Source organism: Chrysochloris asiatica, unplaced genomic scaffold, assembly GCF_000296735.1.
Source record: "Chrysochloris asiatica unplaced genomic scaffold, ChrAsi1.0 scaffold00179, whole genome shotgun sequence".
NCBI lineage: Eukaryota > Metazoa > Chordata > Mammalia > Afrosoricida > Chrysochloridae > Chrysochloris > Chrysochloris asiatica.
The window spans coordinates 1,416,618-1,428,496 of NW_006408697.1; the positions used below are offsets into that span (position 1 = coordinate 1,416,618).

The 11,879-nt window shown below is 40.1% G+C and overlaps 1 protein-coding gene across 1 annotated transcript in view; it reads right to left on the reverse strand.

Moving 5' to 3' along the window:
- Nucleotides 1–11,879, reverse strand: part of RYR2 (ryanodine receptor 2 (cardiac)) — a 786,033-nt gene that overhangs the window by 625,798 nt on the left and 148,356 nt on the right. Inside the window, exon 11 of the mRNA XM_006872010.1 lies at nt 1,389–1,463. Within this exon, the coding sequence (XP_006872072.1) occupies nt 1,389–1,463 (75 nt within the window). The remainder of the gene's footprint in view (nt 1–1,388; nt 1,464–11,879) is intronic.

An 11,879-nucleotide genomic window follows, 5' to 3' on the forward strand; every position in this document is an offset into this window, starting at 1 on the left:
TCCAATCCTGATGCCACATTTTTCTTCATAGAACCCAGCTTCTCGTATTATTTGCTCAGCATACAGGTTGAATAAGTATGGTGAAAGAATACAACCCTACGTCTGACAATAATCCGGTGCTAGTTACGAGTCAGGCTGCCAACCTCAAGGTCAGAAGTTCGAAACTACCAGCGGTTCCCCAGGAGAAAGATGAGGCGGTTTGTTCCCGTAAAGATTTACAGCCTCAGAAACCCTGTGCAGGGTCGCTATGAGTAAGAAAGGACTCCAACGTACTTAACAACAACAACAACTCATGTTTGAATATTTTGATGTTTAACAACTCATGTATAATACCATGATTTAATTCAATACTATGATGCTCTCTGATGGTGCTTCACTGCTTTTCTTAAGGTAAGTAAGTGCCCAATAACTCGGAAGCATTATTGCTTCCACCTCGCCTTCTTCCCAGTCTGTCTGTGTCTGGAATTGCAGCTGAAACCTGTCTACCACTGGTGACCCTACAGGTATTTAAAATACCAGTGGTATAGCTTCTAACATCACAGCCTCACACAAGCCACCACAGCGTGACAAACTGACATATGAGTGGTGGGTAGGTGCAGCTGGAAAATTTGAAAACACACTTGGAATCTGTTTTATAAAAACAATAAAATGTCTCGAAACTTTCTTTTTTTAAAAACTTCGTCATATATATGCCATTTCTCTATGGCGTCATTTATATATATACAGGATAGTCATTTTTATATACACAGGATCAAATACATGTATGTCTTTTAAATCCCTTTCTCTGAGTAATTACCTAGCCTGGTGTGGCGGGTTAATATACTGGACTGCAAGGTTGGTTCCAACTGCAGGGACGGAGGTTCAAGCTCACCAGACACTCCTCGGAAACCCTATAAAGGGTCACTATGAGTTGGGGCTGACTCCACAGCACTTAACAACAACAACAATAAGGACTACGTGTTTTGTCGTATATATTTATCTCTTCTTTTTCTCTCATATTTTTTTAAGTATGGGTATTCAGACCTTCAATGGCATCGAAAATAGGCTTCTTCACTGACGCTGAGAGCAACTTGTTTTCAACAGCTGCAAATCTCCAAAAAGAAAAGGGGCAAACATATTTCCTTTTGTCCTTCATATCAATCCAGACTTTTAGTTGGCATACTGCACAAAACCACAGCATAGGTCTCAGGTTGACCCCCTGCTCTGCTTAAAAAAAAAAAAAAATGCAAGGAAGGGGAAAAGGGAAGAGAGAAACTTGCCAGCACCTCTTAGTATGTTATTCACTAGTATGTTGTTAGCATGACCGTTTTACATGGTCATACAGGGCGAGACCACTAGGGGGATTTTGCAGCTTGCAGTACTAGGCTGGATTCACAAGTTCTACTTACGCCACCCTAAGCGTCTCCAGTCTCCAGAGGGAACGCGCGTGAATGGATACAGCACCACCTTCATAATGAACATTTCTGTTAAAATAAAATTTTAAAAATGTAAATTTTGAGTTTAACACATTTGATTTAAGAGCTACTCAATTTTAAAGCTAATTAAAAAAGAAAAACTTCTCAATAAACAGTTAATAAAGATATGGAGATGGAGATAATAAAGATGAAAATAAAAATAAGGAAAACCACAACCCACCGGTTGTGAATCAAGACAATTTACCCTAAATAAACATTTAAGCACATTCTCTCATTTTCTTTCTCTCTGTCTCAACCAAGAATGGAATCAACTTACTCATCTGACTTAGTTCCCTAAAAGCACTTATCTGTGAATTTGTTGTCATTAGGCGCCATCAAGTTGTTATCGACTCGGTCACCTTATGCACAACAGAACGAAACAGTGCCCAGTCCTGGGTCAACCTCACAATCGTTGCTGATCCAATGGCTGCGACCACTGGGTCAATCCATCTCCTTTTTTCTCCGACCCTCCACTTTCCCAACCAGCAATGACTTTAGGCATATTTAAATATATTGAAAAGATACATGTAATTCTATCTTGTTTTGGAGATTTAAACTATTTTAAAGAAATTAAAGAATTTTTTCATGTTTAAATATAACAAGCTGACAAATGTTAAAATACAGAAAATTATAAATAACAACAAAAATATAAGTATCGATAAAAAAAATCACAAAATATTTTTTTTGTGACGCAGATCACACATACACACAATCCAAAGGTCGAATGACAATAATCTGTTTATATAACAGACCTGTGTTAAATAATTTAAATACACCATACAAATTAATGTTTGCGTACGTAAGTCACTTGAAATTGTTTTAAGTACACCAAAGCTTTGTTCAAAACCAAGAAACTACCATTTTATCCCTGGACTCATATGCATATGCTTGCTTCTTCTCAGAGAATTCAGTAGCTCCCTGTCTACTGGGCACTTCTCACCAATTAGGCACATGCAAGCCTGCCTGTCTCAATCATGACAACGCATCTGACCACATTTGCCGCTCTTTTCTGACTCAGCGCTCTGCAGTCTTCAGCGCACCTCAGTCTTGTTCCCAGACCCACTTCTCCAGGAGTCAGGTGATCTTCAAGTCACCAAATCCAATGATTTCTTATTTTCAATTACAAGGGACACTATGGGAAATCCTCTCTTTTGATAATTTTTCTAACACTCCAATAAGATATAATATGCAGTTCAATAGGTGGCCCAAAGAATTAAGCACTGGACTACTAACCAAAAGGTGGGTTCAAACCCGTCAACAAGCACCTCAGAAGACAGGATTGATTATCTGCTTCCAAAAGATTACAGCTGGGAAAACCTTAGGGAGCAGATCTACTCTGCACACGTGAGTTGGACTAACTAGTCAGCAAGTAATAACAACTCTGACTAGACATATGCATGTATGTACACACACACACACACACACACACATACACATGTTGTTTCTGGTACGTGTTATCCAGTTGCTTCCAACTCAGAACGACTGTGCAGGGGTTCTGAGGCTCTAAATCTTCATCATGATAGCAGAAATTCTCATCTTTCCCCGCAGAGCAGCTAGCAAGCTCGAACCATGGACCTTGCGGTTTGTAGTACAGTGCTTATCATATGGAACTACTTTGCTTCATATATATATATATATATATATATATATATATAGAGAGAGAGAGAGAGAGAGAGAGAGAGAGAGAGAGAGAGAGAGAGAGAGAACTGGTATGGAGCTGTGGTTAATGTGCTGTACTACAAAGTCATTTTGAACTGCAAGGCCGGTGGTTCATGCTCACCACCCACTCCTTGGAAACCCTATACAAGGTTGTTGTTGTTGTTAAGTGCCGTCGAGTCAGTTCCAGCCCATAGTGACCTTATATAAGGTTCCGAGGAGCAGCTGGTGAGCTTGAACTGCTGACCTTGAAGTTCAAACAGCTTTGCAGTCTGGTGCATTAACCCACACCATGAGTCCTACAGGGTTGTTATGGGTCGGTTGTGATTTGTGTCAAGCATCAACTTTCCCCTGAGGCACAGAAGCATAGGAACCTGCTTAAACTGGGGCACAGATGAAAGAAAATATGGGAGAGAATATAAGTGAGCATCACACGTAAGTTAACCCAGAAACAACTCTCGACTGCCAACCATGAAGTCAATGGTTTGAACCCATCTGCGACTCTGGGGGAGAAAAGTTCTGGCAACATGCTCCTGTACAGACTGTCGTCATTGTCAGGTGCTGTTCCGTCACGTCGGCTGTGATTCAAAGCAACCCTGTATAGGGTTTCTGCGGAACTGCTGGTGGGCTTGAACCTCCAACCTTGCATTTAGCAGTTCACTGCTTATTCTACAGCACCACACTTATGAGGAATTCTACTCTGTTGTCTAAGATCACTATAAGTCAGTTAACCCACAGGCCCTGGGTGGTGCAAACAGTTAGACACATGACTAGTAGTCAAAAGGTTGGCTTCTAGTCAACCCAGAGGCAGCTTGAATGACAGGTGAGGAGCCCTGCTCGCAAAGGCTCACAACCCTAACAACTCTCAGGATCACAGTGCTACTCTGCACACATAGGTCACCAGTAGTTGGAATCCAGTCAACAGCAACTAACAACAATGACTGAGCCACAAGAAACAGATTTCATATAGGGAAGGACGCAAAGTTTCTAGAAAGAATCTATAATATACATCAGCTTCTCAAAGAGATCTTCATTCTTCATGGATTCTGCTATAGGCCCATGGATTCTTTCCTGTGGAGTCCCTTGAAATCAAAGTATTTTCAATACCTAGATACTTCTCAGTCAAGCATATTAGAACCACAAGCCTCAACATGATTTTCTACCCACTTAGGTCCATAAGCCAATTTGGTGAGATGCATTTTTTCTTTTCTTCTAATTGTAAACAGATAAAAATCCAACAGGAGCGGACAAAATAACACATAAGGGACAAAAGACCCTTCTGAGTCAACCCATAGTGGTTCTCAAACTAGGCATCCCATTGTTTTCCTTAAGCAACCCACAGTAAATGGGTTCCTTCTCCATTTGTTCCCTTTGCAAAACAATAGGCATATATAAGCAGATTTCCACCTACATGTGGCTAAGTAAAACAGACACAAGAATGAACAACCCTATCCAGGCTGAAAATTGAATAGAAGAGATAAGCAAGCACACAAATAAAAATAAGAAACAGCAGGATAGAATATGTGCCATTTGTGAGTTGACAGCACTTAACAACAGGGACCCTAGGTGACTCTACTATTAGTCAAAAAGTTGGTTGTTCAAATCACTCTCCACAGGCCTTGGAAGACAGCCCTGTGGTCTGCTTCTGAAAGGTCAGACTTGAGAACCCTATAGAGAAGTTCTACTGTGCACACATAGCTTAGCCAGGACTCAGAATAAACTTGGTAACAATTAACAATAAACTGAACTGACTAGCAAAATCCTTCCACTTCAGACCCAAGCCAAATAGGAATACAGAAAAAGAAGTGAAGAGAAGAAAAACTCAGTACTCTTATATGATTATTTCATTCATACACCTCAAAGCATAACAGAGCAGATTTAGAAGATTCCTCCAAAGTTATGATTAAAATATATAATTTCTTCAGACATTAGTCATCCCATTGTGTGGACAAACATATGGCATGCATACATTTCATTTGCAACAAGACTGAGAGACAGTTAATTATTTACATCCGCCCCTTCTCATGACTTACCAATTGCTGACAGGTAAAGCATTTTAAATCACTACCATATTAGCAAGAACATGGAGAAAACAAATATTGTCATGCATATGGCATTGCTTTTGACTGCTGAGTCACATTTTAAAAAGCAAATAAAGCATTTACTTCCAAATATTTTCTGAAACTATGATTTAATTGCCTTGCATAAGACACAGCAAGTATATGCCAAGAGTAATGCTTGATAAAATGGAAATACAATCTCAACCTCTCTCTCCCTCTTCACCACCCCACAACCACACAAACAGCATGAATATTCTCTATCCACATTCCTTCTGGATTTCCCAGCACAGTCCCTATCATTACCTAACGCATTTTATAGAGTCCTGGTGTGGTGCCTGAGGATAAGCACTTGACCACATGGTTGGTTTGAACAGCAGGTTGGCGGTTCAAGCTCACTAGCCACTCCTCAGAAACCCTATCAAGTGTCCTGACTCTGAGTCAGATCTGATTGGACAGCACTTAACAACAACAACAGCAACACTGTATTCTCGCTATACGCCTGGGGTAGCACATGTACATCTTTGTGTGTGTTTATAGAGAAATAATTGAAGGTTTTTATTTGGTTTCTCCTACCGCTGCCTGTCAGTTTGTTGGAATTTATACACAGGTGGCTTGTGTGTTGCCGCAACGCTTGAAGCCATGCCACTAGTGACCCATAGTGATTAGCTTCAACGGAGCTTCCAGATTAAGACAGACTAGGAAGAAGGAAAAGTAGCTCTGGTGGCACAGTGTTTACGAATCGGGCTGCGAACATTAATGTCAGCAGTTCGAAACTACCAGCTGTTCTGTAGGAGAAAGACTTCTGCTCCCGTAAAGATTTACAGCCTCAGAAACCCTGTGCAGGGTCACTATGAGTCAGAACTGACTACATGGCACATCACCACCAGGAAGAGGGAGAGGCAAACAACTTTTGAGTGGATAGTCACTGAAAACTTTATGAATAGCATCAGAGCATTGTTTGTGCCAGAAGATGAGCACTCATGTTGGAAGGCATTCAAAGGACAACTGGGAAGCTGAAGAAAATAAAAACCAGTCAACAGGAGCCAAACTATGACCTTGAATGTATCCCATCTGAATTTAGAGATCATCTCAAGAACAGATTTAATGCATTAGACATTAATGACCAAAGACCAGAAGAGTTGTGAGATGACATCAAGAATACCATACATACATGAAGAATGCAAAAGATCATTAAAAAGACAGTGAAGAAAGAAAAGACAAAAACGGTGTTAGAAGAAACTCTGAAATTTGCTCTTGAGTGTAAAGAAACTAAAGCAATGGGAAGAAACGAGGAAGTAAAAGAATTCAACAAAAAATGTCAAAAAGCAACTAAAGAAGACAAAGCCAATTATTATAATGAAATGTGCAAAGACCTGGCATTAAAAAAACAAAAAGAAAACACACTCAGCACTTCTCAGGGTGAAAGAACTACAGTAAGCCTCAAGTTGCAGTACTAAAGGGTTCTATGAGCAAAATATCAACTGAAGCAGGAAGCATCAAATGAAGATGGAAGGAAAACAGAATCACTGCATCAAAAAGAAATGGCCGATGTGCAACGATTTCAAGAGGCAGCATACGAACAAGATCAGACGATACCGAATGAAAAAGTCCAAACTTCATACGGCATGGTTGAAAAACAAGACTCCAGGAAATGACACAATACCAATTCAAGTGTCTCAACAAGCTGATGCAGTACTGGGTATTCTCACTAGTCTATGAAATTTGGAAGACAGCTACCTGATCAACTGACTGGAAAAGATCTATATTTGTGCCCATTCCAAAGAAAGGTGCTACAACTATACGTGGAAACCACCGAACAATATCATTAGTATCACATGCAAGTAAAATTTTGCTGAAAACAATTAAAAATTACTGCAGCAGTACACATCAAGATGGAGCTGCCAGAAATTGAAGCCAGATTTAGAAGAAAATGTGGAGCTAGAGATATCATTGTTGACATCCTAAGATTCTTGGCGGAAATCAGAGAGTGCCAGTAGATGCTCACATAAGCAAAGACATTCAACTGTGTGGATCATAACGAACTATGGATAACATAGATAAAAATGGGTATTCCAGAACACTTCATTGTGTTCTTGAGGAACCTGCACATACAAGAGTAAGTCATACAGTGTTGGTAGAACTGTAAAACGGTACAGCCACTGTGGGAAATGTTACAGCACATCTGAAAGCAGTTATACATACAAATACCATATAACCCAGCAATTCCCCTTCTTGGTATATATCCTAGAGAAATAAGAGCTGTGACCCATGTTTATGGCAGCACTGTTACCAATAGCAAAATGACAGAAACAATCTAAACACCCTTCAAATCTGCAAACAAAATTTAGACTGATGTTTGAAGGAAGATAAAAGTTTCTTTAAAAAAAAAAATCATTACTGGTGACAAGACACGGATTCATCACTACGAACCTGAGAGTAAACGGCAGAGTATGGAGTGGAAACATCCTCAATTGCTGACCAAGAAAGCAACACCAGCTGGAAAATTGATGCTTACAGTTTTTTTGGATTCTCAGGGGCCAGTATTAGAACACTATTAGGAAAAAGGTTCAACAATCAACAGTGTTCTTTACAGTGAGATGCTCACTGAAGAACTGAAGCCTAAACTTCAGATTAACTGCAGTGGGGACTGGTATCCAGGAGCATTGTGGTCTTACATGACAATGCACATCTGTACACCTCCACCTACACTCTTGACACTCTCCAAAAACTTCACTTTGAGGTGTTAGAGCATCCTCCCTTTGCGTTGATCTTGTTCCACTGGACTTTCACCTATTTGGTCCCCTGAAAGCAGCCCTTTGAGGATGAGGATTGACCTCTCATGAAGTGAAGACAGCAGTGCATTTATGGCTCACGGCTCAGCTGAAGACATTTTTTAAAATCAAGAGCTTGTTGACAGATGGACAGAGTGTACTGAAAAGCAAGGAGATTATGTCGATAAACGATGTGTTTTGCTTCCTAAAAGTTGATTACAGTAAATTCTACCAGTCATGGTGTGGACTCCCCTTGTGGGAATCTAGAGTTAATGTATCTCTCATTTTCATCTGCCTACTAACGATTTCTCTAAATTCTGTTATTAACGACTCATTGTTGTTTATTCAAGTTGTATACCACGAATATTTGTTTTGTTTTCAAGTTTTTATATTGTGGTAAATATATATGCACTAAAACACACACATAGTTTGTTAATGTTATTAAGTGCCAGTGAGTTAGTGCCAACTCATAGCAATCCCGTATAGAGTTTCCAAGGAGTGGCTAATGAGGTTCAGCCACCGACCTTGCTGTTAAAACCAACATTATGGTGAGTGCTTATCCCATAGTGCCACATACAGTTTAGTGACATTAAGCATGCTTGTAGTGTTGGCCAACCATTACGCTTATACATTCTCAAATTTCCCATCACCTGTAAAAGAATCTTAGCATAATCGCAAGGTTGGCGGTTCAAACCCACCAACATCCTATAGTGGGCAGCTATCTGTCAGAATTGACTCTATGGCACTTACTAAAAACAAAGCATCGAGAACTTTCTCCCAGTCTCCGTGTTTTTCAGGAGCTCTGGTAGCATAGTGGTTATGAGTCAGGCTGTTAACCGCAAGGTCAGAAATTCAAAGCTACCAGCTGTTCTCTGCAGGAGAAAGATGAGGCTTTCTGCTCCTGTAAACATTTACAGCCTCGGAAACCCTGTACAGGGTCGCTATGAGCCGGACCCAACTCCATGGCACATCACTACCACCAGTACCTGTGTTTTCCTAGAAATTTTTAGGAAATTTGACACAGAAAGCAAAAGTAATACTGTATCTAAAAATTCAAATCAACATGAGAAAGAAGTATGGGAGAAATATATTATTTAGTTGAACTTTGATAGGCTCCATTTTCCAATTCAATTATACGGAGTAGAATGGAGCACTGGTACAGGCTTTCATTGTAAGAACTGTATTTATCTGATTATGAGAATCCATATAGAACCACGTGTATTCTAAATGTGGAAAGGAAGCCAAAAGAACCCCGTACAGAATGACATTCTAAGTAGCTGTAATTAGTTACATATATCCAAAATCCTCATGGGACTAGGTATGAAAAAAATCCACTTAGGGACACAGCACTTGTGACCCAAATAAAAAGAGATTGACATTCCTGGTCATCTCTTTGATCACTTCCACGGCTTCTTACTAGAAAATCTGATTTGACTCTAGTTCAACACACTGGACTGCTAACCACAAGGTTGGCAGTTCAAACCCACCAGTTGCTCCTGGGTTGCTACGAGTTGGAGGTGCACTTAATAAAACCAATTTCACTTTAATTACAACAGGATGCAATGAATGAGGAGCACAGCCAGCTCAGCAAAGAGCCGGGAAGTCCGAGAAAAATTTACAGCTTTCCGATCACCATCTAAAAATCAAGTTATTTTAGACTGTTTTTTTTTTTTTTTCCAAGTAATATTTTTAAGTCATGGTTCCATTTCTACCCCACTGCAGACGTATAACAATGAAAGGTATAGAGTCTCAAGTAAGCTGTAACCACCTCACCCAGGTTCCTCAGGGCCCTGGCACTTAAGTCAACAAAGAGAGAGATTAAAACTGTAGTGGTTACGAATTGGGCTGCTAACCTCAAGGTCGGCAGTTCAAAACTACCAGCCGTTCCATGGGAAAAAGATGAGGCTTTCTGCTCCCATAAAGATTTAAGCCTCGGAAACCCTGTACAGGGTCACTATGAGTCAGAACCGACTCCACGGCACATAACCACCACCACCACATAATAATTGCACCAAGGTTTGAAATTACAAAGTTACACAGAAACTTAAAATCTAAGGGATTATTTTATCATCATATGCAAATAATTGCTAAACCTCTCTAGGTAACCAAGCCAAATATAACTCTTCTTTTTTAAACAGCATCTGCTTCTTTCTGACTCATTTTCAGACATGACTCACATCATGATCAGAGATGCATTTTAACATAATCTCATCAGTATAAATATGCTGTGAAAAGGGACAGGACAAGATTTGTTCTTATTGCCAGAGGGGAAGCGAAAAAGAGGAAGACTCCCCCAAGAAAACAGACAAGTACAAAGGCAGCAACAATGGGTTCAGACGTGACAACAAGTGTGAAGATGTAACAGGTGCTGGCAGTGTTTCACTGTGCTGTGCACAGGGTTGCTGTGAGTCGGGCCTAACTCAAAGGCATCTCCCAACAGCAAGAGCTCTAAGAACCACTTGTTTGTTTATTTAACAAATCCGGACTGAAGATCCAAAACACTTTTTATGGGTAACTCTATGTCATAGCATTTAATTCTCTTTTGGCAGCCATAACTAATGTTATCTAGTTCTCCGCTTCACTTTCATTCTATTTTTGTTCTTTAATCCACATCTTAAAAACCAGTGTTTATTAGGATTCCATCATAAGCTTTTCTCTCTGCTGAGTCTACTCTAGTGCTTTGTAACCTTATGAAAGCTATGTCCAAACTGATCGACAGACCCTATAACTACTGCTTCTCCCTCTTCACCTGAGTTAACTTATACCCTCCTATCCTTGCAATTATTTCCAGTGTACTTCGGACTTATAGACAACCGAAGCTTGTTCTAAAATTCAAACATTCCAATTTCCTTCTTGATGCCCCTAATGGGAACTCTATCATCACCTGTGTCCGACATTTTACTCCGTCTTTCACACTAACTATGTAGTATATGGAATCCTGCTGATCTTCTCTCATGTGATCCTTCTGACTGATTTCCTTGACTCAGACTCTTTCCTCATAACAATCAGAGATGTTGTCTGAAGACAGACATGATCATTGCCTCCTATTTACACACTAGCCAAACTAACTCACAGCAAAACCCATCTTGCGGGAATGGCACTGAGAACTCTTCCAAAGCTGATCTGGTCTAGTTGCCAACTTTTCCTCCATTCACCCCTCTGGTGGCTGTACCGTGGAGTTGGTTCCTACTCATAGCTGCTCATCAGGTTTCCGAGGCTGTAAATCTTTACGGGAGCAGAACACCTCAACTTTCTCCTGCGGAACAGCTAGTAGTTTTGAACTACTGACCTTGAGGTTAGCAGCCTGATTTGTAACCACTATGCTACCAGAGCTCCTTATTCAGCCCTCTTTGTTGTTGTTATGTGCCGTGGAGTCGGTTCCGACTCATAGCGACCCTGTACAGGGTTTCCGAGGCTGGAAATCTTTACGGAAGCAGAAAGCCTCATTTTTCTCCCATGGAACAGCTGGCAGTTTCGAACTGCTGACCTTGTGGCTCGCAGCCCAATTCGTAACCACTACACTACCAGAGCCCTCTAGACACTCTCAAATACTTGCTATTCCCTCTGAGCCTAAGTTATGCTTTTGTTTACAATTCCTTTTTCAAGCATCTTTTAGAAATTCCCCACATCTTTATATGCAGACCCTACTAATACTAACAGCTTCTTCCTAAAAACAGAATTTTTAGATAGGGGATTTTCTCAGATTCAACATTTCAACCTGTACCTCAAATTAGACCAGGAAGATGAGAGACATAAAGACTATTACCAAATTTTTCTACCAGTCTTTCAGTGACTTTCCCTAAAATTGGACAGCTAGTTAAGTGATAGTCAATGTCTAAATTTTCCCTGTAACTTTGCATGAATTGTGAAAATATATTTTATATATATATATAATAATATAAAGATACTGAATAATAGTTACATGTTGGAGTCCTGGT